Below are 25,404 nucleotides of genomic sequence, written 5' to 3' on the forward strand. Positions count from 1 at the left end.
ATTAAAATTTAGAAATTATTGTTTATATGAGAATAAATTGTTTGAAAATGAATTCACAGAAAAAACTTATTTCATTGAAAAGTAATATCTTTTTGAATGAGTCATAAATATCCGCAAATAACACATATATTAATAAATGTATTTATTTATGAATTACAGATTCAACAACACTATAGCTATACATCACATTCACATACTTTTCATTCCTTATTTTTATCACTAAAAATACTTTAACTATATTTGAGAAAATAGCGCAGTCTATAGACTATAGTAAATAGTATTTAAAAATCTTTTTCAAGTATATTTAAGTTATAAATTATAAATAGACTCTATATTATACACTACAGTATAAGATTTTATACAAAAACATTATAATAATAATTATTATATCAATTTATATAAATTTTATATCTAATAATAATAATTTCCTTATTTGGTATAATGAAATATTGTTTGATACCTTATGTGTTATTTAATTTTTTAGAAATTTCAAGTAAATAATTTGTAAATTAACTAAAGTTAGCTATTATTTTTATAATTAATATTAATTAAAATAATTTTATTACATTTACTTATTTAATTTTAATAATTAGTTGTCAGTTATTGGTGTTTTATAATGATAACTACAATTTTTATATTTTATTAAGAAAATTACATTTAAAATGTCTATTACTATAATCTACAATAAAAAGAAAGATTTTTATACAACATAAAGAATATAAAAAAATGTCAAAAAAATTACTTAACTTAAAAATTTGAAAATTATTTTAAATATGAACTTTGAAATTAGTAATAATTTTTGTTAGATTAAAACTTTTGAAATAGAAAACTGAAACAAAATAAATATATAAAATTAATTACAGTATATAAAAAAGTTTAAATAGAGAAAATAATAATTATAATAAATTAGTTAAAATAATAGTTTGCATATAACTTGAATTTTTAAACACTTAAAGAAGATAAACAATTAAAACATTTTTTAAACAGATGTAACAAAAATAATATTTGATATATAAATATGTATAAATAATTTTACATCAAATCATTACATCAAAGTTATTTTCAATAAGATTTGTGCATATATTGAATACATATTTTTATAAATAGTTTATCAAAACTATTTTTTATAAAAAATATTATTATGCGAATCAATAAATTGCATAAATTAAAATATTTCTGATAATATGAAACTTTACAATAAATGTATTTAAGAAGGGTAATTCAATTAAATTATTTATATTATTATAATTATAAATAACTAGTTTTATATTAAAAGTAATTATTATATAGATTGCAATAAGATTGTTTATTAGTAGTTATATTGTATATTAAAATCTATATTTAATCAAATATTAACATAATATTGTGGAATCCATTGAACTTTTATAAATATCAAAGTAATTTAATTTAATTTCAGTTTAATTTAGCAATTATTTAATAATAACTAATTAAATCATGTTGAATAATAATCTATGTTTTTAATTATAATATTAATTATCAGTCATTTGAAATAAAATTATGGAAATATCTAATTATAAATATAATACTTTAGTTTATATACAGTATCTTATTTCTATATATAATTTATAAACAATCATTTGATTTTAAATTATCTAAATATTTAACATGATGAATAAATTATAGTCAAACTATAAATACATGTATATTATAATGTATATTAATAAAGTAACTGTATATAAATTTATGTATCATTATTAGCCATTTATTATCAGTCATATGAATTGAATAGAAATAATATAGACGATAGCGATGCACACATGCCATACATTGAGAGCAATCACATATCGATGGGTTGAACACAACATGTCATTTGAATTGAAATTTACCGATAAAATTGTGGGCAATAGTCTGTACAACCATCACAAGCCATCATCAACTAAGTTATGCAACAGTAGTAATATAAATGTGTGCAAATGGGGCTAAGTTTATACAAAATAGCCCTGAAATTTATATTATCACTTATATTGTTGATAGGCTCTACATAAATAAAAGATTACAGCTTTTCATTTACACCAAGATTTTTATTAAAATCTCAAATTAAACAAATTTAGTGGAATAATAATATTCAATATAATGATATAGTAGTATATATTTGACAAAACAAACATTTAATTTCATGTCCTTTAAGACGCCTTCAAAATTATTGATATATCAGTCAATAACCATAAGTACTATATATCGATCACTAATACTAATAGTCTATTATTTGCAACTAATGATAGGTGTTTAGTACTATATACTTGATTAATGTATAGAAAATTAAGATATTTTTTGATTTAGCAAATTATTACTTTAATGAACTATTTTCTACTTATAAGTGGAAATATTTTTATGTGAATAACTTTAAGTTATTTTTTTGCTAACATTTGCTCTTAGTTTCATTTTGTTGATCAATCGTTCAATTCGTTCATTCAATTGTTTCAACATTTTCAGTGACAAAAGTTTTGTTAATTTTTTAAAAAAGTGATGTCTTTATTATAATAATTAATAATTTAAAATAAATTTTTTAGTTTTTAAATTCATATATTATTTTATAAAGTGATATAATTATAAATATTTGATATAAATTAATATAAAGATTTTTATTGAGATCGTAAAGTGTCCAGTGTCAATTGTGAAACAATGGAAGCTTCACAAAGTTTCAAAAACAAGACAATGGAGTCTTCAATTTTGATGGATTCCTCAATTACTAAGAGACCGACCGATAGACCGACCCGTCAGCGCAAACTTTCCGGATCTTTCATTCACGACAGTATAAACAGTAGTGTTGACTTTCCTGCGTATATCCCGTGGCAAACGCTATCATCCGATTTATCGGATCGACTTCGGTAAACAATTGTTGTTGTTTTTTGGACTAATTTACTACAAATAGCTATTTTTTGTTCAATAGTCAGGGATCAGTTCGTATAAATAGAAGTAATATTGTCGAGTGGGCCACTATTAAAGAGGAGAATGAAAGGGCACCACTATTGGAACATTTGGCCCGAAAACCTACCGCTTCTACAGATGACAGCAGTGGAAGTGCTTCGGAATATAGCAAACACGGAGCAACAGATGCATTGAGTGGAGGTTTGATAAATAATACGCTAATCATATAATAATAAAAATATTTATTAAATATAAATTTGAAAAAATTATGTAAATTATAAAGATATCAAAATGTTTATTAACATAATATAAACATTTATGGAAATAGTTATTTAAATTACGGTAATCTTATTTTTTCAATTGATAGCTATTTTCAATGTCAACAATAGACTTAATTATTAATATTTAGTCTTAAGAAAGATTAGATTCAGAAATATTGTTTGTATTGAGTTCTAAGTCATCGTCTGAATCGATGTCAATGTTTTTATCGTCTGAAGAAAATGTGGTTTCAGTTGTAGGAGAACTACATTCACTACTTGTTTGATGCATAAACTCTTCGCTGTCGACATCAGATTCACTTATAGATTCAATCTTTAAATGATTATTGACTTTCAAATTATTTAATTGTTTGATATTTTGCTCTTCAATAGCCATAATAGCAGCACTCTCTAAGACTGTCAAATCAAAATCTATATCACATTTATTAATATTAATGTTTTTCAATGCTGTGGCTAATGAGTCAAATGTATTTGGTTTGAGATATTGCAACCAAACACAGTAGTCAGTGATATAAAGATCATTCAACAAATACCTGCCGTCTCCGCTCTCATTAAACATTTTATGTATATCTAAAAAACATTTTAAAATACAGTTCTGTCCCATTGATACTATTCTTATGGTATCTTCCAATACTTTGAGAGAAAGATCCCAATGTCTATATAATGGATAGCACAGAGATCTCCTCATTGATGACACTAAGACGGGTTTGATTGAGACAAATGAGTCAAACCACGAGAGAGTGGTCGACAATTTACATACATTCCAAGCAGACTCCACATTATGTTCACATTCATTAACCCTCATATCATATACATAAGCAAACAATATGTCTATCATTGATAGTAAAAGTTTCTTTTTAATAGACTTTTCCATAATATACTCCTTTTTGGGCAAATTTTTCAATTTAAATCTATCGTCTTCTGTAAATTCATTACTTATAGCTTTGGTATCGATAACATTAAACTTTATAATATTTAAAATGACATCTTTTTGATCGTAAAGATCTGATAAGTAGTGGTCATCAGTAAAATCTAAAGATTCCTTTTCAAGTCGTTCTCGTTTTCTTTCTTCACTACTTTTCAGTTCTGGATCTCTTATATCAATGACATCATTAAACTCTTCAACAATTCTGGCCACAACTCCTGAATAATTGTTGGCAAAGCCATACTTATTGCCTAATAATTGCAAATCTTCGCTCTCATGTCTCAATGTTTGCTCAAAATGCCAATCAAAATCTTCATCTATTAAATCAGGACTAATCTCTGTTTGTCCACTGATTACCTCAATTAAAGCTCTTTTATTTAGTGTACTCTTAGTGTTAGCCGATAATAGTTTTGTTAACAGATCTAAATCATCAAAATGTTGTCCTTTAGTTAATTTGGGAACTTTTACCACAAAAGTTCCAGTATTTGAATCATATTCTGTCGTTTCTTCTCCATTTTCAATGACTTTCGATGAAAATGTTAATCTATAAGTTATAATAAGTTTTAATTTATGTTTAATATTCAATTATAATGAAGGTTAATATCAAGTTTTCAAAATATAATATTTCATTAATAAGAATAATGTCAATTATAATTATTGTGATATCTTTCAAGTTTAAACTAAGTTAATAAATATTTTGAATGGTTTTTATAAAATAAAATAATCTAAAATATACAATTATTAAAGTATATGAAATATAAATTTATCGCATAAACTGTTTACTCTAAAATATAAATGATATCATGTAAATGATAACGTGACTAAATTATAATATAGTATGAAATTAAAGCCATTCATTACCTAAGATAATAAGGTTTAGAAAAAAAGGTGAAATCGTTGTCTTCAAATTGAACCTCAGTTTCGGTGATTCTTGCATTTGGAGCCCTAATGCTTACATATAAATAGTTGTTGTCTTGAGTTATACTAAATATTGGAGTTATCATTGTTTTAACTATAATTCATTGAAATCATGAAAATCCTGTAAATTTTATAACAAAAAATTAATAGTTTTAATAGTTTTAAAAAATAAAATTATTATAAAGTATAAAATTAAAAAATAATAATCTAATATTTAGGGTCTACTTGGAGAGTGGGTGCCTTTTTGCTGGTCAACGCTGCTCTGGGAGCGGGTGTTCTCAACTACCCGGTTGCTTATGATAGATTGGGAGGCATAACTATTGCTACATTTGTTCAATTGGTTAGATTGTAAACTTTGTTTTTTTTTTATAAATTAAACTAATAATCAATTGATCTGACAGGTAATAATAGCAATGTTAGCCACAACTATGCTTATATTAATATACTGTTCAGACATCAACAATGACAGCACATATCACGACGTTTTGCTATCAATGTGTGGTAAAAGAGCCCAACAATTGGCCGCCGCATCCATTATGTGCACCTGTTTTGGCATTAATGTGACATTTCTTATAATCATTGGTGACCAATACGATAGAAGTATGTATTTATAAAATGCAAATATTTGATACAAATTATCAAAAAGCTTAATTAATTTATATTTTAAATAACATTTATCATATTAATTAATTTTATAATTATAAAATATTAAACTTATTTAGAAAAAATGTGATAAAAAAAGCAATTTAAATTTTGTTTTTATTAATATAATTTCTATTTTAAACTTAAATTAAATGTATATAACTTATTACTCATTAAATAGGATATAACAGCATATCTTAAAAATTTATAAATATTTTTGAAATTATTGAGTCAAATAAGTTTACAGTTTAAATATGTTTGACAAATGATAGATTATGACTGAATAATTAATTGATTAATGCACTGAATGTATGAAATTTAGTAAATTTGATACAAAATAACATAAAAATCAATGTAATTGATATATAAACTAAACTAGCTTGAAAATATAAATTTCATACAATAAATCTTAAAATTAAGAAAAAGTTATTGTGATTGATAGTGAAATATAGATTAAATATTTTATACCAATAAAAATAGACAAATAAGCATTAATTCAATATCTGATATAAAATAAAAATTAGAATTTTTAAACTATTATATAATGATTAACTTATAAAATATAATGTTATTTATAATTGATTAGTCTTCGCAACCTATGTTGGATCACAATTTTGTCATCTATGGTATCTAAATAGGAATTTTACAATTTCTATAACAGCTATAGTATGTATTTGGACGATGTGTTACTATAAACGATTAGATTTTCTCAGATATGCCAGGTATTCATATTAATGGTATAATAATTTTATAAATTAATATATCTTTACTTTATTTAATAATAGCACACTTGGAGTATTTGCTATGCTTTATGTGGTCTTTCTAAATGTTTATGAATATATAAAACTTGATACAACTCCCGGTCCTATTAAAACCAGGTGAGCATTAATTCAATGTTTATTATGTTCACTAACAATAATATTAGTTTAACAATTATATATTTTAAATATTTAAGTTATTTAATGAAAACTAAATTGTTTATAATTTTAACTAAATAAAAAATAACAAATTATCAATTTAATTTTGATTAAAAAAAATCAGGGTATTCTGGACTTGTTTATAAGACAATTAAATAAATACTTATTATTATTATTATTATCACAATTTATGTTTCTTTATCCATGATTAAGAATTAAGTTTTTGTTAAAAATCTTTTAAAGATCAATATTTGAAAATAACTAAATTTAGTAAAAATAATATATATATTATTTGTATATATTTATAAACTGCTAAACCCAATGTTATTATATTCTAATGATTAGAATAATCTAACAATTATTGTTAAATTTAATAAATTTTATTTTACAAACTTATTCTGACAGTTATTTCTTGTTATCAACTAATTGACGATTGATTCTTAATAATGAAATATATTAATTAAGTTTAATACACTAAAATATTTATTATTAGGTATTTTTAATTAATTATACTTTAATTATTTGACATTTATCAATAAATAATTCAAAAAAATAATGTTATTGTCAATTAAATTTACTTTAAAAAATAATAATGAATTTGTAAATTTTGAAATTATTAACATGTAATGTGTCAAATAAATTGCTAAATTGTAATATTTTTTAGTCCACACAACGCCGTCAGCTTATTTGCGGCCCTTCCTGTCGTATGTTTTGCATATCAGGTATGTTTGCATACAAATTGTTGTTTTTTAATATAATGAGTGATTAATTGTAATGAAATGGTTAGACCCATGAGATAGTGGTTCCGATCTACGCGTGTATGTCTGAAAGGAAACTCAAATCATTTTCAAAGGCCACAGCATTGGCTTTGTTACTACTATTTCTTCTCTATTGTTTTGCCGGTACTTTTGGTTACTTAACATTTGGAGCTTATGTTTCAGCAGATATAATGGTATTTAATTTCAATAATTGTTATAACTTGTCGTCTAATTCAAGTTATTGTTAATTATAGCAATTGTTTGATGCAAGAGATCCAGTAGTAGCCGCCGGTAATTATATATTAATAAATCAATTATTAGTTATATAATAAGTTTGTTTTTATTAAATTTATTTTTAATCTAATTAGGAATTATAGCGTTGATAATCAAAATGATCACAACTTATGCGCCGCTAATGTTTTGTGGCCGGTATTGATCTAAATAATTAAAAAAAAAAACAATTGTATGATAATAACAATATGTCTTTTAGAGGTGCTTTGGATGGACTGTACGCTGAATTGACTAAACTATCGGCAGAAGACTTCATTTTAGGTGAGTTTAAGCGTCGGATAGTCATCACAACCATCTGGAATGTAGTGGTTCTCATCCTATCAATTGTCACTCCAAACATCACCATTGCTATCGAGCTCTTAGGTTTGTATTATCTTATTATTTAGTTATCATATACTCTACTTTCATATCAATAATTTTAATCAATATTTTGTCACAAAGTGTCAGAATATTTTGAAAAATTTCCAAATAAATATTTTTTTAAATTTGTTAAAAATACTGGAAAATTAAATGACTCGAAGTATTATAGCTATAAACTTTAAACCTAACATAAAAATAATCTTATTATATATATACTAAAATAATTATATTTTAAAGTAAACATAATAATTAAATATATGATAAATGTATTGAAAATTGTAATAATGTTTAATTGATAGGTTCGTTAGCGTCGTGTAATGTGTTTATCTTTCCGGGTCTATGTATGGTAGCACTGGCCAAACGTAGGGCACATTTAGGCAATAATGTATTGTTCAATAAAAGTCTATTAATCTATGGAGTGGTCGTTATACTGACCGGTGCTTTCATTTTTGTAATCGTTTTCATACAAGTTATCAATGATTTGCTTTACTCTGAAGGAGAGAGTCTTCTCTGTAATTAACATACCATTCATTTCATTGGAGAATCTCTTCATTAATTAATTAATTAATTTTATATTAATATTATTATCAAAATACACGTTTTAATACATATTTTAATATATATTTAATTATTATTATATCATTATTTTATTTCAAGTCTGACGTTATATATATTATCAGAAATTATTATTATAATGAATGTATCAAATACTTTAAATTATAGTAATAACTGATATTTTACTTGTATTTTACTATATTTTATTGTCAAACAATTATATAAAATAAATTAAATATAAATAAATAAAAGTAAATTCATTTAATTGTTTGAAATGTTTGAAAATAGCGCCCAATTAGTGGTGTGCCTGAAGTGGGCATAAAGTAATGCCATTTGAGTATAACATTAGTGTTTCACTCATTTACTTAACATTACTATTGTATTACATGTGAAACAATGTTTATTATTTGATTGTAACTAATCATTGAATGCATTTAATAGTGAATTAAAAAATAATAATAAACTAAAAGACTTACTTTGAGTGGACTTTTGATGACAATTGACACCAAAAATGGACAGATATTTGAATTCAGGTAAGACTTGAATAATACTATAGACCTATAGTTGAGTTTTGGGGCCAAACACTGATTGAATGCTAATTGTATTCAAACATAATTTACGACAAACTATACACACATTCAATGTATTCAAACGTATTGTTAATAACAACACAAATAATGATTGAGTTATTGAATTGGAGACGAATGATAGCAATTGTGGTGATTCTCGCCGTTTTGATGGTCATTATCATCATTTGGGAAGACCTGATGGCCGACAATGTACACACATCACCATATCATCCATTGATTCACACAACCGATGATATCATCAACAAATCAATTGAAACGAGTGTTGATCTCAATTCAAGTCATTTGATTGCAATTAAACGTGAAAATACAAACACTGAGTCCAAGTGTTGGCAATACCAACAGTTCCAGTCCATCACCGATTGTCTGCCGTGTGATAAAACAGACACTTCTTCCAAACTATTGACTGCCTGCAAGAAAACAGGTTATAAACAGCGGATCAAATGCCAAACAATTGGTTTAGTGTATCGATGGTGTAATACAAACGAAGCAAATTTCTGGACCTTTGAGTTTATGATGATATTTGTGGCCATCTTTAGTGGTTTTTATGTTAAACGTAGACAAAGATATATATACCACAAGACTATTGAGCGCATTGAACGACAAATTGCTTCCTAATGATTGATTAATATTAGTCTTAATTGATATTAATTTTGTTGTTTAATTGTAAATATGATATATATTTTTAGATAATTGTTAACAAATATTTATATATTGTAATTAAGAGATGGATTGCATTTTTGTAAATAAAATGATTAAATTTACTAAAAAAAACTGAAACTATTTGTTTCAATAACTTTAGATGAAATACAAGACACGCATATCTGTGGTGTTTGCAGACAATCATATAGTGATATCAATGCTTTTGTTGAACACAAGAAAGTCTGCAAATCAAATAGTCTTCAATGCAAACAACAAATCCCTTCAAAAAAGACTATCAAAAAGTATTGTTAATTTAGTTTTACTGTATTTTGAAAGTATTTTAATTTTAAAAATCATTTTAACGAAGTCGAAGAAAATTGAAAACGAAATCTAAAATTATGACTAAAATGGTTGACAAACAACCAAAAGTGTTGAACGAAGAGTCGATAGTAACAGATACGAGTGAATCCTTACGACTGCAGGAATTTTCTCAGACCATGACTTCAGATAATATCGTCAATACAGACATTGAGACAAATGTTGTCCAATCGACAGTAACTGTTACCGGAACTACTATTTATTATTCAAATGGTAGTTAAAATTAGATTATCTTTCTATTAGATTTTAGTTTAATTATTTTTTTTGTTAAAAGTTATTGCAGATAACGGCAAAAAGTTTAAATGTGAATATAATAATAATTGCATTTTTACTACATATTATCTAAAAGATCTGGAAAGACATTACAGGTATAATTAGTTTTTTTTAATTTATTTTAATTGTTGATATCGTATACAATAGGATACATACCGGAGAAAAACCGTTTAAATGTGATGTTTGCGACCGTTGTTTTAACCGATCGGATAAATTAAAACTTCATACTCGAAGTCATACGGGAGAGAAACCGTATCAATGCGATCAATGTATTGTTTAATCATTTAATTACATTTATAATCTATTAATTATTAATATTTCATTGATTTATAGGTTCTTATGCATCAAGTGATAGGTGTAGTCTTGTCAAACACCAACGCATACACACAGGTTTAGTTACATTTGATTTTTTACTAATAAATTATTACCGATTTTGACATTTCTAATTCAAAAAGTTTTGTATATTTTTTATATATTACATACATTATATACCGGTAGTATATAATATATACTTATATATATCTACTTATAATTACCGGTAGTATATAATATATACTTATATATATCTACTTATAATTACCGGTAAAAATTTTTTATATATAATACCGTATCATATATTAGTATAATACTAATATTTAATACAATATAATAAGAGAAAGAGAATGTATTAAACCGGTATATACTACAGGTATATATAATTTATATAATTTTATAAAAATATACTGTTATTATGCTTATTGTTATGCGAAAGAAAAAGTTTAATGGATTGTATTGTATGTTATAATAGAATTAATGTATTTGAATGTACAGATGAAAGACCATACAAGTGTCAGTTGTGTCGGTACGCCAGTCGTAATTCAAGTCAACTCGTTGTCCACTTAAGAACACATACCGGTTAGTGATTAACAATAGACTCGAAGAAATTAAACATAAAGTTTACACTTATTTGTTGACCAACTGACAGGTGATTCCCCCTTCATATGTGTCTTATGTAAGGCTGGTTTCAAAATTAATTCGGATCTTAAGAGACATATGAAGATCCATACCGGAGAAAAACCATTTGAATGCGAACAGTGCTCATACAAGTCATCCATTAAAGGCAATCTTCATATGCATTACAAACTGAAACACTCGAGTGAAAGTCGAGTTCATTGTAATGAATGCCAATTTATTGCCAATTCTAAGAAAGAATTGAAAGATCACATCAGAGATCATATGATTAAACCATTATCATGTGATGATTGCAATTACACAACTAACTCAAGATCAGCCCTAAACAATCATATCAGGTATTTTCATATAACAACTATTCATTTATATTTATAATAATTACATATAAATATAAAATCCTACAGAATTCATACCAATGAAAAACCATATGAATGTCAAATATGTGGCTATAGTTGCCGTCAGGCATGTAATCTCAACACACATATGAAGACTAAACATCCCAATCGTGGCACCGATAAGACTATCAAAACCACAAAAGCAATTCTAAAATGTGAAACTCGTGTGAAAGGCGGTCGCAAAGGAAATAAAGCTTATTGTCAGACAATATTCAACTGTCATTTGTGTGATTGTAGTTTTGTTAGAGAAGACTCACTTCGTAGTCATCTACGACACCATCAAGACATGCATCCCACGACAGGCGCTGCATTAGCTATATTGCAATTGCAAAATGAAAGTAAACTGAGTGAACCAATAGTAACAAGTGATCCAAATAAAGAAATAGTGACCACACAAACAGAATCTCAAGAAATCGAGTTAGAGATGGAGACAAACATCAACAATAACGATACAATTGCAGTGGAGAGTCAACTTTATCGACAATTAATGCAAGACAACGTCGAGACATCAACAGAACATTCATACAATCGGACAATTGAACCAAAAACATACTCCAAGAGAGAGCGAAACGTGAAAAACAACAAATCATTGCTTAAAACTCAAGCCTTGCAATTAGTGCCAACATCGACAACATCCGGACAAATAGTTTATCATTTACAACAACCAATGGGTTTGTCTTATCTGCCAAATGTCAGCACAATTGTGGTAATTAACAATCAAACTATTGATACAAATGATTCAATAGATAATACAAATACTATTGAATAATATTTAATAAAAATGTATTTATTATAAAATGAACAAATATTAACCAACTTTTATACAATAATTATTGAAAATTATTGTTGTAATACAAATGTTTCTTTCATTGTTTTATAATTATGATACTGTAAAATAAGAAATAATGGATATTGAAAATTATGTTATCGGTAAATATGACATTATTTGGTGACCACACACGAGACAATTCGCGTAAATCTTATCGACATTTGTTTTCCAATGTTATAGAGTCCGATGTGTTCAATATGTTTGAGTTTAGTCATTGCGTTCAATACTTTTGCAGATATGTTTGCTTTAGACATAACAAGGGATAGGAGTTTCAGAAGATTTTTATCAATATTAATAAAGAATGAATCGTTGATGAAATTGGAAACAATTGTTAATTGAGTCAAATGTTTCAATCCTTTTAATATATTGCTCTTTAAGAAGAACTCTGTGGGAGAGTAGCCATCAATACGTAAACGCTTGAAATGAGGATAACATTTGTTCATTGATTGCAAAGTCGGATAAATATATGTCTCTTCAAATTCAAAGATTCATTCTTAAAAATTAGACTTAATGTTCACAATTTTGTCCAAATGAGTTGAAAGAGCACAACAACATCGATGCCTCATAAGATCCATCACAACAATCGATGTATAACTTAACCAATGATCTCAACTCAGATAATCCATTAATTAGTGGTTTAATATTTTTATCATTTGCATCCAAATCTAGAGCATATTCAGACATTTCATAGATTTCAATAGACTTTAATTGATTTTTATATTTCTTGACAAATAACTTAAAAACATCTTCCGTGTCCACCGAGTACTCCAATCGTAAACTTTTTAAATTCTTGAAGACATCAGGTTTTGCTTTACTGTTAATCAATGACTTAATCGATGAATTTATAACAGATTTGTTACTAATTATAACATCCGTTAGATTTGTGCACTTCTTTAGATTTTTAGTCATTATGTTCTTAAAAGACTTGTCATCATTAGGTCTGATAAACAACTTTTGCAATTCTTTAGCAAACTTTGCAAAGAAGTTGTCCAATACTTGTCCACTAATTCCTGAATTTTCGTTGATATAAATAGATTGCAAATTATTGATATGTCTTGTAATCGATTCAATTATCACATCAGTGACCTCAACATCAGTACATTGAATAATTCAAATATTTGGACACTTGTTGAGAATCAGATCCAATTGTTTGGATCCCATATGAGATGTAAACCATTTTATCTTCAAAGTGAGCTCTGTTTGTGGTAAATATATTAATCGTTACCATTGTTTGGACACCGACTCGTAATTGAATCGGTCCTTAAATGCTATAAAAGACATCAATGTTTGAGTCAATTGGTCATCAAATTGATACCACGAATCTCTTGTCATTTGTCGGCAATTGAGTGGTCAATGGTTTGTCATTGTGTCCACTCTTGTCTTGTCTTTAATTTCTTAGTCTTCGGTGACATCACTTAGCAGTCAAACCATACGATTGGTTAACAAAATGAGTCAATTGTTGTCCAAACAGTCAAATAATAAACAAATTAAAGTCAAATATTTCACAAAAAGTGTCAATAGTTTCACACATTTGGCGCAAACAATGCTTTTGTTATTCAAATTAATAGTTATTTCAATTCAATTAATATTTATAATTACAAACAATTTATTTATTAAAAATAACAAACTTTATTATTAATACAAATCAAATCAATTTACATATTTCTTAACTATTTTTTACAATTTGTTTAAAAGTATGGATTAATTGTTGTCTTAATGGGTTGTAATTAAAACCTCTCTATTGATGTAAATCATTGCAAGTCTTGGTCATCAAAGAGGTCATCAAATTTGTTGAAGAAGTTTAAGTGAACTTTCATTGAGTTGTTTGTAATGTTTAGACAATTGTTTGCATTTGCAATGAAATCCAATTCAATTCCTAAATCATTGTTTGCATCACTTAATTGTTGGTCTCTTTCGCCAAACTTAGGTATCGATACTGATATCGGTTTCATTGCTATCAAGCAATCAGTCAATCGATGAACGGATTAAATAATTAGCAAATGTTTGAAATAATGAATTGAACAGTGAATTCAATACTAATTCAATTTATTAATAGTTTAGTCATTGATATCACTTGAATATTGTGTTATACTGTTGTCTTAAAATCAATTCAAATATAGTATAAATTTAGGCTATAATACTGTACTTTAAAATTTAATTACAGTTGAAAACAGTTTTACAATTAAATTGATATTCAATTATTATGAACTCATTTAATTCAAAAGTTTCGTTAAAGTAATGGAAAAATATAAGCAAACTTTTATTATAAATTTATATCATATACAGTATATTAATAATTATTAGAGCATTTATTTCACATATAAATTATATTTTTAGTGATTAAATATACTAACAAAATATGTAGATTTATAAGCAATTGATTGAAAACTGATTATTATGGCAAAAGTTTTAGTCACATAAACACATATAACAAAATATTTTAAAAGGTATTCACATATTATTAAATATAAGCACATATTTTGACTATTTTAATACAAATATAATCACATATTTTCATGTTTTTAAGCAAATATTTCATTCAATAAAACACTAATTTTAGTCACATATATCTAAAGTTATTAATAATTATATAATAAATTATATAAACAAAACAATAATTATTATGATTTGCATTTCAATGATTCAAATATGAAATATTTGAAAATATTTATAAACCAATCATACATTTTAATATCTACTATCATTTACTATAATATTAGTTAATTTGTAATCAATCAAAAATAGTAAATATTTTAAATAATCATTAATATTACGGAGGCGCCGAAAATTTTTTTCAATTATGTAAAATTTTATATTAAGCAAAAAAATAAATATTAAATTAGTTTTAATATAAATTAATAGTTTATGTATAGAACATAAATAGATAACAATACTTAATAACATCAATTTAACATTATTTACACTAGTAGGGGCACTCCACAAGCTAAAAAATAAATTCCCACCAATTTTCAAAAAAATTAATGATAATATTTTATTTAATTTTTTAGCTGTTTATAAAGGATAATATATATTTTATTTCTTATTAATAGTCGAAAACTAAAATTTTTATCATAAATTTTAAAATAATTTTATTTTAATATTTTTAAACTTTATATTAAAATGTGTTAGTTATGTTCTTTAAAAATAATAATTATGATATTAACTAAATATTACACAAATAGAGTTGGGGCATTCACAAGGGAAAAAAGCTCCCTAATTCCCACCAATTTTCAAAAAAATTAAATATATTTTATCTTATTTTTTAGTTTTTTATAAATGATAATATATATATATATTATTTCATATTAAAAGTAGAAAACAAATTTTTTGCATAAATTTTAAAATTATATTTTAATATTTTTAAACTTTATATTAAAATGTGTTCAATGTGATATACTATATGTAGATTTATTTTTAAAATTTAATTATTTAAACATTAAGAGTTAATTTATAATTATTTCTTACATTATTATTATTATTAAGACATAATTATAAATACAGTACTATATCATTGATAAGTTATATATATTTATTCATTTCTTTATTTTTAAAATTTTTGTAAAAATGAATATTAATTTTAGAAAACATTGAGTATTGAGAAATTAAGTTTGGAATATTTTTAGTAGTTAATTTAGTGAGAACTTATTGAAAATATCTAGAGAATTAATGGGAATTTAGTGGGAATTTAGTCTGAATTGATAGGAATATAGTGGGAATTTATAGGGAATTTAGTGGAAATTTAGTGAAAATTTAGTGAAAATTTAGTGGGAATTTATTGGGAATTTATTGGGAATTTATTGGGAATTTATTGGGAATTTATTGGGAATTTATTGGGAATTTATTGGGAATTTATTGGGAATTTATTGGGAATTTATTGGGAATTTATTGGGAATTTATTGGAAATTTATTGGGAATTTAATGGGAATTTAATGGGAATTTATTGGGAATTTACTCAAATTTGGCAAAAATTGTCGTTTAAAAATGCAATAAAAAATGTTCACCCCACCCTATACCCCTCCCCCCTCTGAAATCGAAAACCTTTAGCAACCCTGATTTTAACATATATTTAATTTATTTCAGTGATTTTATAGCATAATCTATTCAATCATTTGACAATTATTATTCACTAAAGACACTAAACTAATTAAAACATTAATTAAAAACTAGTATTAAATATCTTTATTGATTATTAAGTGTAATATTTATGAAAAATGCAAAATTTAAAAATTATTTCATTTAAAATTTCAAATTCTATATTAATTTGCAAAATGTTTGTAATTACTTTAATGATTTAATCATAATAAATATTGAATCTAATTAAAATAATTTGATTAAATTAGATCAGACTATTTTAATTTATTAAATTTTTGATTATCAATATCTTTTAGTTTTTTATATATTGAATTTTCCTGAGTCCCTGAGCTCTGACCGCCTGAGCTCTGACCCCCTGAGCTCTGACCCCCTGAGCTTTTATTATATCAAATTTTACTAACTATTGCATCCTTTCATGATTTCATAGTTGAAATTTTGTTTTTATTATTCAGATATTTGAAACTATTAAGAGAGTTATTTAATAAAATTTGTTGATCAATTAATTAGAGTATATATTAATTACTATTTTTAAAAAAACTAAGTTATGATGATTTATCATTAATATGATTAATCAAAATATATAATATTATAGACATAAGAGAAAATAATAGTAAATGATTACAGAGAAGACCGCAAATAAAAGTATTGAATGGTTTGTATAAATCACTGAAGACATTGTCAATGAGCCATTAAAATGCTTTATACGGTATAACTGTCTCTTCAATTGTACTTTTATTATCTCTTCTATCATATGTTTGAGTTATTGTTTTGAACGTAAAAATCTTATGTCAAACAGCAATGCTTTTGCTTTTCAATAGGGATTATGCAATCAAGAGATACAATACCAATACTAAGTTATAGTTGCAGTCATAGAAATGCATCGCTTATCCCTATATTCATACATTAAATGTATTTCATTGCTTATAACAATAGCATGCATTGAGTACTGATGTAATACAGTGTATATCCAGTATATAGCAAAACACGACATCACTCTATAAAAGACACTTCACTCCAGTCGTCATACACTGAGATTGTCGACAAAGAGGTCGTTCCCTTCTATCGTATATACAGTATATATAGATCTCTCTTTAAATTGTGTTTTATAAGTGAATTTTACGCCAACTTATACATAATCTCACTCTTTCTCTATCTCTCTTTCCTTTGCATTTAAACTTTAAAATACATTTCAAATATTAGTCTAAATGTTAATATATATAGAATTTATACATAATGTTTGACATTAAGTTATATTACAATTTTATCAATTATTTATACTAACAGTAATTTAATTGATAAAAGTGTTGAAATGAATTTTTATGAGTTATTTTCAGAAGTTGATGATTACGGCAAATACCAAAAGTTGATGATATGGTTTGTCTTATTTCCGGCACAATTACCATATTTATGTCAACTATACTGTCATCTGTTTATGTCGATAACACCCGACCATTGGTGCCGAATGTCATTATTAGAGTCGTTTAATGTGACCGAACAGTTCAGTCGACACCTATTTGTACCCAAAAAGGACAACATTTTGCATAGTCTTCAATACGAACAATGCTTTGTATATAATATTAGTTACGATGCTTTAGTTGAACATAGCGTTCAAATCGGTTGGATACCAAACCAAACCTGGCCTATCACCCGGTGCTCTCAAGGATGGATATACAACAGGACTTTTCTTGGAGATGATCACTCCATTGTTACTAAGGTTTATCTTATAATGTCTTATTAATACTTTATTATCTAATTATAATATTTTATTTAATACTCATATATTAATTGATTAGTATTTTTTAAATTTTAACAATGTATTGAAAATCTATTAAATAGTAGTTAAACTAAAGTGAAGTTTAACAGATATAGTCTTTAAGAATTATTTTCTAATAGCCATAAAAACGGTTATAAAATATATGAGTATATATCAAACTTTATTAATTTATTTAAAAATTTAGTTAATTTGACAATTTAACAAAGATACGTAAACATTGTATTGTATTTTTAATAGTAACATTTCAGTTACATCAACTATTGCAAATACAGTATTTAAATTGTGATACTTTTTAAAGTTATTTATGAATTAAATTAATTTTGCCTCATTACTATCTGTTTATTTAAAAAAAAGTTTTTAAATTAGTTCATTAATTATTAATTTATTATATTTTACAGTAGAATAATATACTGTATAATTAATACAACTATATAATATACTTAATTAAATATAGTATAACAGTATAATAATAATATGTTTATTTGATGTAATATTTGGATATATTGAATATTAAATTGTTATTTAAAGTATATTTTTATAGTAAAGATAAATAGTGAAATATAAATTATATAAATTACCCCTTAAATAACACTTATTTGCAATGATTAAAATATTAATACTTAATTGTTTTGCTTCTACAGTATAATATAATGTAATATTTTATTTAATTAATTGTAAATATTTGAAATATTTATTATAACTATAAAATTTTATTTAATAAGTTATTTTTATTTTAGTTTGATATTATATGTTATCTACTAATTAACGCTAAAATAAGTTAAAACATATTATTCATTAAATAAATAATTTTATTTATATTTTTAAAATTTAATAAGTTTGAGTGTATTATAGTAATAATTATACCATAAATATAACTTTATTTAAGACGTTTAACGCTTGTATGAATTGCAATACAGTAAGCATTAATAACATTTAGGATGTTTACTATCCCTGTGCTTCTCTATCTTTATGTACAGCACTTTATTGATTCACAACTGAACTACTTTCATATAACAATGAAACATGAATTTAATGTTACTTTTAGTGATTTTTTAACTTCAACTCAATTGGTTGATCCGACAATTTTTTTCAACTAAATATTGATTATTTTAATAAAAAATTATAAATTTTCATTATTTTAGTACTTACGTTTTGATTAAAGATTTGATTAAATATATATATTATTTTATTATTTATATATAAATACATTATATCTTTTATGTAATTCTGATCTTAAATTCAACTGAATTTTATTATATAAAGATCGCCAAAAATCTTATAATAATTTATTAACAAAACTGTATTTAATTTGCAATTCATTACTTACTAGAGTTGATACTTAAAACTAATACAAATGTATTGCTATCCTTATAATAAAATTGAATATAAAAGTCAACTTAAATACACTATTGTTTATGTAAAAAGCTTTTTTAACAGAGAGTGTTAACATAATAATGAGCGATATATTGACAAAAAATGTTGATTGAATTAAATAATAAAGAGATGATAGAAAATATGATCACAAATCAGTGTATTGGATGTGATTTATTGAAGCATAATATTAAATGTAATGATAAATGTTTGAATGTTTTGCAAAGCGAGTCAAACCCTAAACATTCAAAATATGTCTCAAAAATTTTAAAGACTTTAAGAATGCTTTTACTATAAGACTTAATGGTATTTCGGGTGACATTCAATGAGTGACAATGTGTTTCACTGCTCAGGCACTGCATTATAGGACCAGTCATTGAGTATGATATCCATTGAAACATAATTTTATTAAAAAAAACTTTTCAAACATATCAACCATGAAATCATTTTTCATAACTACTTAACAAAACAAGTCAATCATATTTTATGATTTTACACACTTTTCTAATATTCTGTATATTTTTACTGTAGAATTTTACTTTTAAAAAATTACAATAAAAATTAATTTAATTAATTTTATATATTATAATAATTATGAATATAAAAATAAAATTATATTATATTTAATCTAACAATTGAAGTTGTCTTATAATACTATTTATCATAAGACAAACTATTATTTACACTGAATTCTAACAAATCGTAAATCTAATAGTTTGTCGTATAGTTTTTTTATTAATAGAAACTGATCAAAATAAAAGACATTAAATCTAGAGAATTTTAACAGAAAAATGATGGCATTAAATAAAGTACCTAGTTGAGATTTAATTTTGTAATTGAATTTGCAAACTTTATAGTTTTAAACCAAACATATTAATCTACTATATATTCTGACATAAAATTTATAAATATATTATTAGCTATTTTTTTTACTGTAAATTACTTTGTTTTCAATTGAATAGAGTTTTATAGTATATCTAAAAACTTTAATTTATTATATAAATTACACATTCTATCTAAAGTATAGAAAAATTAAATATAATTACTGTACATATTTTATTATAATAATAATTAGCACAAAAGTTATGTGAATATGCTCTTTAGTAAATTGAAATATTAAGTTTGTATAAAATATATATATTTTAAATGTTTAAATGATTTGTTGAATCCTTTTTATTTTGTAATCCTAAGTATAATTACTAAAAGAGTTGGTCTAAAAGGAAAATTTCTAACAAAATAAAAAATCTGAAAACTTTCTAAAAGAAATTTCTGTTTATTGGTTTCCATTTAATTTGTTTTTTATATTTGTTACATTAAATTTGTTATACATTATAATTATAAACTAAATATAGTTCTAAAAGTTACTAATTGTAACTAATATTATTTATAAACTAATTATAAGCTTTAAAATATTTAAAGTTACCAAATTAGCTAAAAGTTAACAAATTTTACAAAAATAAATTATTTTTATTAATTCTATTTATTGTATTCACACAATATATAAAGTATAATAGAGATAAATACAATATATGTATATTTATTAGGATCTTGTTATACCGTATAATACTGTAGTGCAGTGTTGGAAGTGACAAAATGTTTAGAATGTAGAAATATAATACATTAAATTTTGATATACAAAAAAATGGTTACATATTTTCAATAAAATAATGTTTTATTTAGATTATACATTAATTTTTAAATGAATTAGTTGTATATTTATTTCACTTAATTAACTTAAAAATTAAATTTTGTGGTCTATATTTGAATTTTTGTTGTCTATTAATATTATTATTTTTAATTCATTTAACTCAAGTATAAACTCGTAGTTTATTTAGTATAAAATGCCTAAAGTTGTCCGTCAGTTACTAGTGAAGTGCATTTTGAAATACAATTTGTATTATACTATTAAAAGGCAAAATTCAGAATCTTGTATTTTTCCAACCCTTTTGTAGTTTATATTTGTAGATATATCCAAAATAAAGAAAAAATTTTACAAAAATTTATTACTGAGAAATATTTTTAAGGAAATTTATTATAAATTTTTACTTCACTATATTTAATCACAAATAAACTTTAATTCTGTATTTCTTATTTGTATCACTAATTTATATAACAATACAAGATTTATATATCATTTTTACGATACAATATATCAAATTCCTAAAACCAAGTTTGCTATTATTGATTACAATATTATTTTATTAAAACAAAAGAGAAACTACTATTATTTTAACCATTTGTTTTGTTTCTATTCATATATATGTATTTTTACTTTGAATTATGTTTAAGTTATTTTTGGTAAAATATGTTTTATAAATATATTTGTTAGTTTTGACATTTATTGTCTAATTTTTTGGTTTTCTTTGTTTTTCTTTCACATTTTGAGTTAAAATAACAAAACTGTAATAATAGAGTATTTTGTGAATTTGAATTATTACAAAAATTATTATTTACTAACAAATCATGTATACAACTAATGTTTTGACATTTAAATGTTTTGTTAAATTTAAAGTTTGGTTTCACTTGAAAAATGATAAATCTTGTGATTTAATACATTTAATTAAAATGAAAAGGCAAATATGCATACATTTGAATAATAATTGATTTGCATATATATCAAAATTATTATATAATAAATTATTGAATTATAAAATTTGATTTGATTATTTAACAAATTTAATAAAATAAAAATATTTCACTTACAATATAAAACTTGATAGTTTTAAAATATAATATTCCGAGAAAAAGTTATCATAATTATACTTCAAAGTGATATATAAATATTGATGAACTAATACTTTAATAAAAGTTATAATAATTAATTAATTGTAATTAATAGTGGGATTTGGTGTGCGATCGAGCTTTCCTTCAAATGATTCCTATAATTGCATATTTTTCGGGAAGTTTTACGGGTTTTATCTTCGGTAATATATTAACAACAAAGTAAGTATTTTTTCATAATTAGTTCTCAATTAATGTGAAGACAAATATTTTAAAAGTATTATTTAAACACTAGATTTGGAATGAAATTCACATATTTTTTCATGTTATGTATTCATTGTATTTTTGGGACAAGTATTGCATTTAACAATCATTTCGATATATTCTCATTAATGCGGTTTTGTGTCGGACTCAGTGTATCTAACATTGCTTTAATACCTCGATGTCTATGTAAGTAATAAATCAATATATTGTGCTATTAATTGTATTTTTAAAAATAATAAATAATATAGTTTTATGATATACCATTATAAGTTTATACAATTATTAATTTAGTATTAATCTTATGACATATATTACTATATATTAATATCATTTTTGATTAGCTCTTGAGTTGACATCACATGAAAGAAGTGCCAATACTTTATTGTTAACTGATTTTTGGCGTAATTTCGGTGCTTTGCTTTTGGTTATTATCTCATATATGATTCGAGACTTTAATCATTTAACAGTTGCCATAAGTGTGCCTTTTATGGTATTTATTTTATATTATTGGTTAGTATATAATTAAAGATAAAATCAAAACTTATAGATTAATAGAGAAAATGTGAATTTAATAATATGTTATTTGATATAAAGGGTATTTCCAGAGTCTCCTAAATGGCTTATAGTGAACGAGCGTATAGAACAAGTCGATAGATTGGTCAGAGATATCGCTACAACTAATGTCACATTACTTTCTCCTGATTTCAGTATAACATTGCGGGTAACGGTTTAATGAACTAAAAACAACAATAATTTATCTTATTTTAAGTATCATTTGATATATACTCATGTTTTCAATTGCGAAGAGAAGAATCCAAATTGAATGCGCCCTTCAAAGTGAACTCAAGACATCCCGGAGCCAACCATTACTAATGAAATTACTGTTTTTGCCGAATATGCGCTTCAAAGTCATAACTCTTTGCATACTATATATCACACAATCTGTTACTGACATCGGATTCACTTACTATGTCATTGAATTTTCAGGTAATTACTCTTTAGAAACATTCATACCATAAACTAATTAAAATTATTATTATACTTACTGTATAGTTAATAGACTTTTCAGTATTGATTGATTTGTATTTTTATGATTTTAATGTCTTATAAAATTCAATAAATTTTTTAGAGAGTCGAGGAAATGGTGACATTTATTTCCCATTTTTGGTGGCAATCATTGCAAACTATTTCGGTCTATTGATTGCATGGATAACTTTGAAATATTTTGGCCGCAAATATACTATCAGTTTTGGCAATATATTGTCCGCTTTTTTCAGTTTAATGAGTGCTTTTGTCAAAAATAAAGACATTAATCTATGTCTCATATACTATGCATCGGCTAAAGTGTTTCAATCATCCTCTCAAAGCTGTTTACAAGTTTGGAGCCATGAATTGCTACCACTTTCTCATTACTATTCAGTGATAACTTTTTGTGAAACTCTGTCTAATTTAGCGTTAATATCGGTTCCAATCGTTATCTTTTATGTAAGCTTTTCAAGTGTTACTCCTTTTTCTAGTTTATTAAATTGAAATAAATTTCAAATATATTACTTATCAGATACATTAATAGTCAAATAAATCATTAAAATTGTATTATTGATTTTACCATAAAATCACAACATTTTAAAGATTTATATAAACAATTAGTAATTATTTTTATTTATATTTTATTAAGACTAAGAAGAAAGAAATTTTTATTACAAAAGGAATCGGTTTATCATTAAGTTTAGCAATATTTGGTATTTTATTATTGATAAGTGGTTTACTTGGATTCACTCTACCGGATACTAATGGCAATAAAATAGTCAATCAATGGCAACAAAATACTACAAATCGTCGCCAAACACATCAAAACCATTCATATGATTATCCAAATATCAAGTATGACTTTAATTCAATTTGTGATAAATTATATTAAAATCAATAAACAAAAACAACTGATAAAGAAATTGTCATAAAATGAAATTAATGTTTAATCAATATTTCAAGATTTTTTAGAATAAAGTAATATAAAGTGATATAAATTCTTATAAATAATTATTTTATTTCTGTTTTATAATAGTTTATACAGACAGTAGTCTAAAGTGTTACTAAATACTTTATATAATTTATATGAAAAATTCATTGATTTTGATTTTGATTCATAAATTGATTTTAAATAGATTTAGATTTCATAAAACTATATTTAATTGAAATAATAATTTATTTTTATAAATAAATTATAAATCATTTTTATGCAATTTGTAGTATTGATGAAATATATAAAAAGATTTATATAAAAACTTTTTGGCGTTTTTTAATATTTAACTTTAAATCAGAATTATTACTAATTTTTTTAGTTAACGTTTGTATGTTTTATAGTTTTTTTTAATATCGAAAAAATATTTAGCAAATAGTATTTATATTAAAATGTTATTTATAAAAATTGTACATGCCCAATTTTAAATAACTTTTTATCGGGAAATATTTATGTTATAAAGTCTGCAATACTCCGTTACAATATAATGTAATTTTTTATATGAGAAGTTTTTTAGAAATATATTTATAGAAATATTATTATATTTGAATAAATATAAAATAATGTAACTTACAGT

General features: G+C 24.0%; 4 protein-coding genes across 4 annotated transcripts; all 4 read left to right on the plus strand.

Moving 5' to 3' along the window:
* The first annotated feature begins 2,600 nt into the window (after positions 1 to 2,600).
* LOC128962638 (sodium-coupled neutral amino acid transporter 7-like) lies at positions 2,601 to 8,524 on the plus strand. Its single transcript, XM_054309033.1, has 12 exons — positions 2,601 to 2,849; positions 2,912 to 3,090; positions 5,229 to 5,350; positions 5,412 to 5,610; positions 6,239 to 6,374; positions 6,438 to 6,530; positions 7,234 to 7,291; positions 7,357 to 7,521; positions 7,582 to 7,618; positions 7,696 to 7,756; positions 7,818 to 7,981; positions 8,278 to 8,524. Exons 1-12 carry the CDS (start codon positions 2,644 to 2,646, stop codon positions 8,496 to 8,498), a joined length of 1,641 nt encoding a protein of 546 aa, XP_054165008.1. The 5' UTR covers positions 2,601 to 2,643; the 3' UTR covers positions 8,499 to 8,524.
* Positions 8,525 to 9,007: 483 nt separating this feature from the next.
* Positions 9,008 to 12,528, plus strand: LOC128962390 (zinc finger protein 64-like). The gene is made up of 9 exons (XM_054308762.1): positions 9,008 to 9,066; positions 9,923 to 10,064; positions 10,130 to 10,353; positions 10,424 to 10,508; positions 10,561 to 10,682; positions 10,747 to 10,803; positions 11,224 to 11,307; positions 11,378 to 11,702; positions 11,769 to 12,528. Exons 1-9 carry the CDS (start codon positions 9,045 to 9,047, stop codon positions 12,526 to 12,528), a joined length of 1,821 nt encoding a protein of 606 aa, XP_054164737.1. The 5' UTR covers positions 9,008 to 9,044.
* On the plus strand, positions 9,010 to 9,745 carry LOC128962182 (protein JTB-like). The gene has a single exon (XM_054308535.1). The coding sequence runs from the start codon at positions 9,175 to 9,177 to the stop codon at positions 9,736 to 9,738; it is 564 nt and encodes a 187-aa protein (XP_054164510.1). The 5' UTR covers positions 9,010 to 9,174; the 3' UTR covers positions 9,739 to 9,745.
* A 5,439-nt stretch (positions 12,529 to 17,967) lies between the features above and the next one.
* Positions 17,968 to 24,340, plus strand: LOC128962391 (beta-alanine transporter-like). Its single transcript, XM_054308763.1, has 7 exons — positions 17,968 to 18,394; positions 22,665 to 22,768; positions 22,842 to 22,996; positions 23,152 to 23,320; positions 23,405 to 23,531; positions 23,617 to 23,797; positions 23,940 to 24,340. Exons 1-7 carry the CDS (start codon positions 17,990 to 17,992, stop codon positions 24,338 to 24,340), a joined length of 1,542 nt encoding a protein of 513 aa, XP_054164738.1. The 5' UTR covers positions 17,968 to 17,989.
* The last annotated feature ends 1,064 nt before the right edge of the window (positions 24,341 to 25,404 follow it).

The sequence above is a fragment of the Oppia nitens genome, unplaced genomic scaffold, assembly GCF_028296485.1.
Source record: "Oppia nitens isolate AA-2021 unplaced genomic scaffold, nextdenovo-longstitch-racon4-pilon3 scaffold6_pilon_pilon_pilon, whole genome shotgun sequence".
Taxonomy (NCBI): domain Eukaryota; kingdom Metazoa; phylum Arthropoda; class Arachnida; order Sarcoptiformes; family Oppiidae; genus Oppia; species Oppia nitens.

What these genes read in the sequence shown, in the direction of transcription:
- LOC128962638 (XM_054309033.1), top strand. Translation starts at nt 2,644, where the DNA reads ATGGAAGCTTCACAAAGTTTCAAAAACAAGACAATGGAGTCTTCAATT. An exon ending in AACAGATGCATTGAGTGGAG is followed by an intron (nt 3,091 to 5,228) that starts GTTTGATAAATA and finishes TCTAATATTTAG; the next exon opens with GGTCTACTTGGAGAGTGGGT. An exon ending in ATGTTTCAGCAGATATAATG is followed by an intron (nt 7,522 to 7,581) that starts GTATTTAATTTC and finishes TGTTAATTATAG; the next exon opens with CAATTGTTTGATGCAAGAGA.
- LOC128962390 (XM_054308762.1), top strand. Translation starts at nt 9,045, where the DNA reads ATGGACAGATATTTGAATTCAG. An exon ending in GGACAGATATTTGAATTCAG is followed by an intron (nt 9,067 to 9,922) that starts GTAAGACTTGAA and finishes CAATAACTTTAG; the next exon opens with ATGAAATACAAGACACGCAT. An exon ending in GCCCTAAACAATCATATCAG is followed by an intron (nt 11,703 to 11,768) that starts GTATTTTCATAT and finishes AAAATCCTACAG; the next exon opens with AATTCATACCAATGAAAAAC.
- LOC128962182 (XM_054308535.1), top strand. Translation starts at nt 9,175, where the DNA reads ATGTATTCAAACGTATTGTTAATAACAACACAAATAATGATTGAGTTA.
- LOC128962391 (XM_054308763.1), top strand. Translation starts at nt 17,990, where the DNA reads ATGAATTTTTATGAGTTATTTTCAGAAGTTGATGATTACGGCAAATAC. An exon ending in TTTAATACCTCGATGTCTAT is followed by an intron (nt 22,997 to 23,151) that starts GTAAGTAATAAA and finishes ATTTTTGATTAG; the next exon opens with CTCTTGAGTTGACATCACAT. An exon ending in GTATTTATTTTATATTATTG is followed by an intron (nt 23,321 to 23,404) that starts GTTAGTATATAA and finishes TTTGATATAAAG; the next exon opens with GGTATTTCCAGAGTCTCCTA.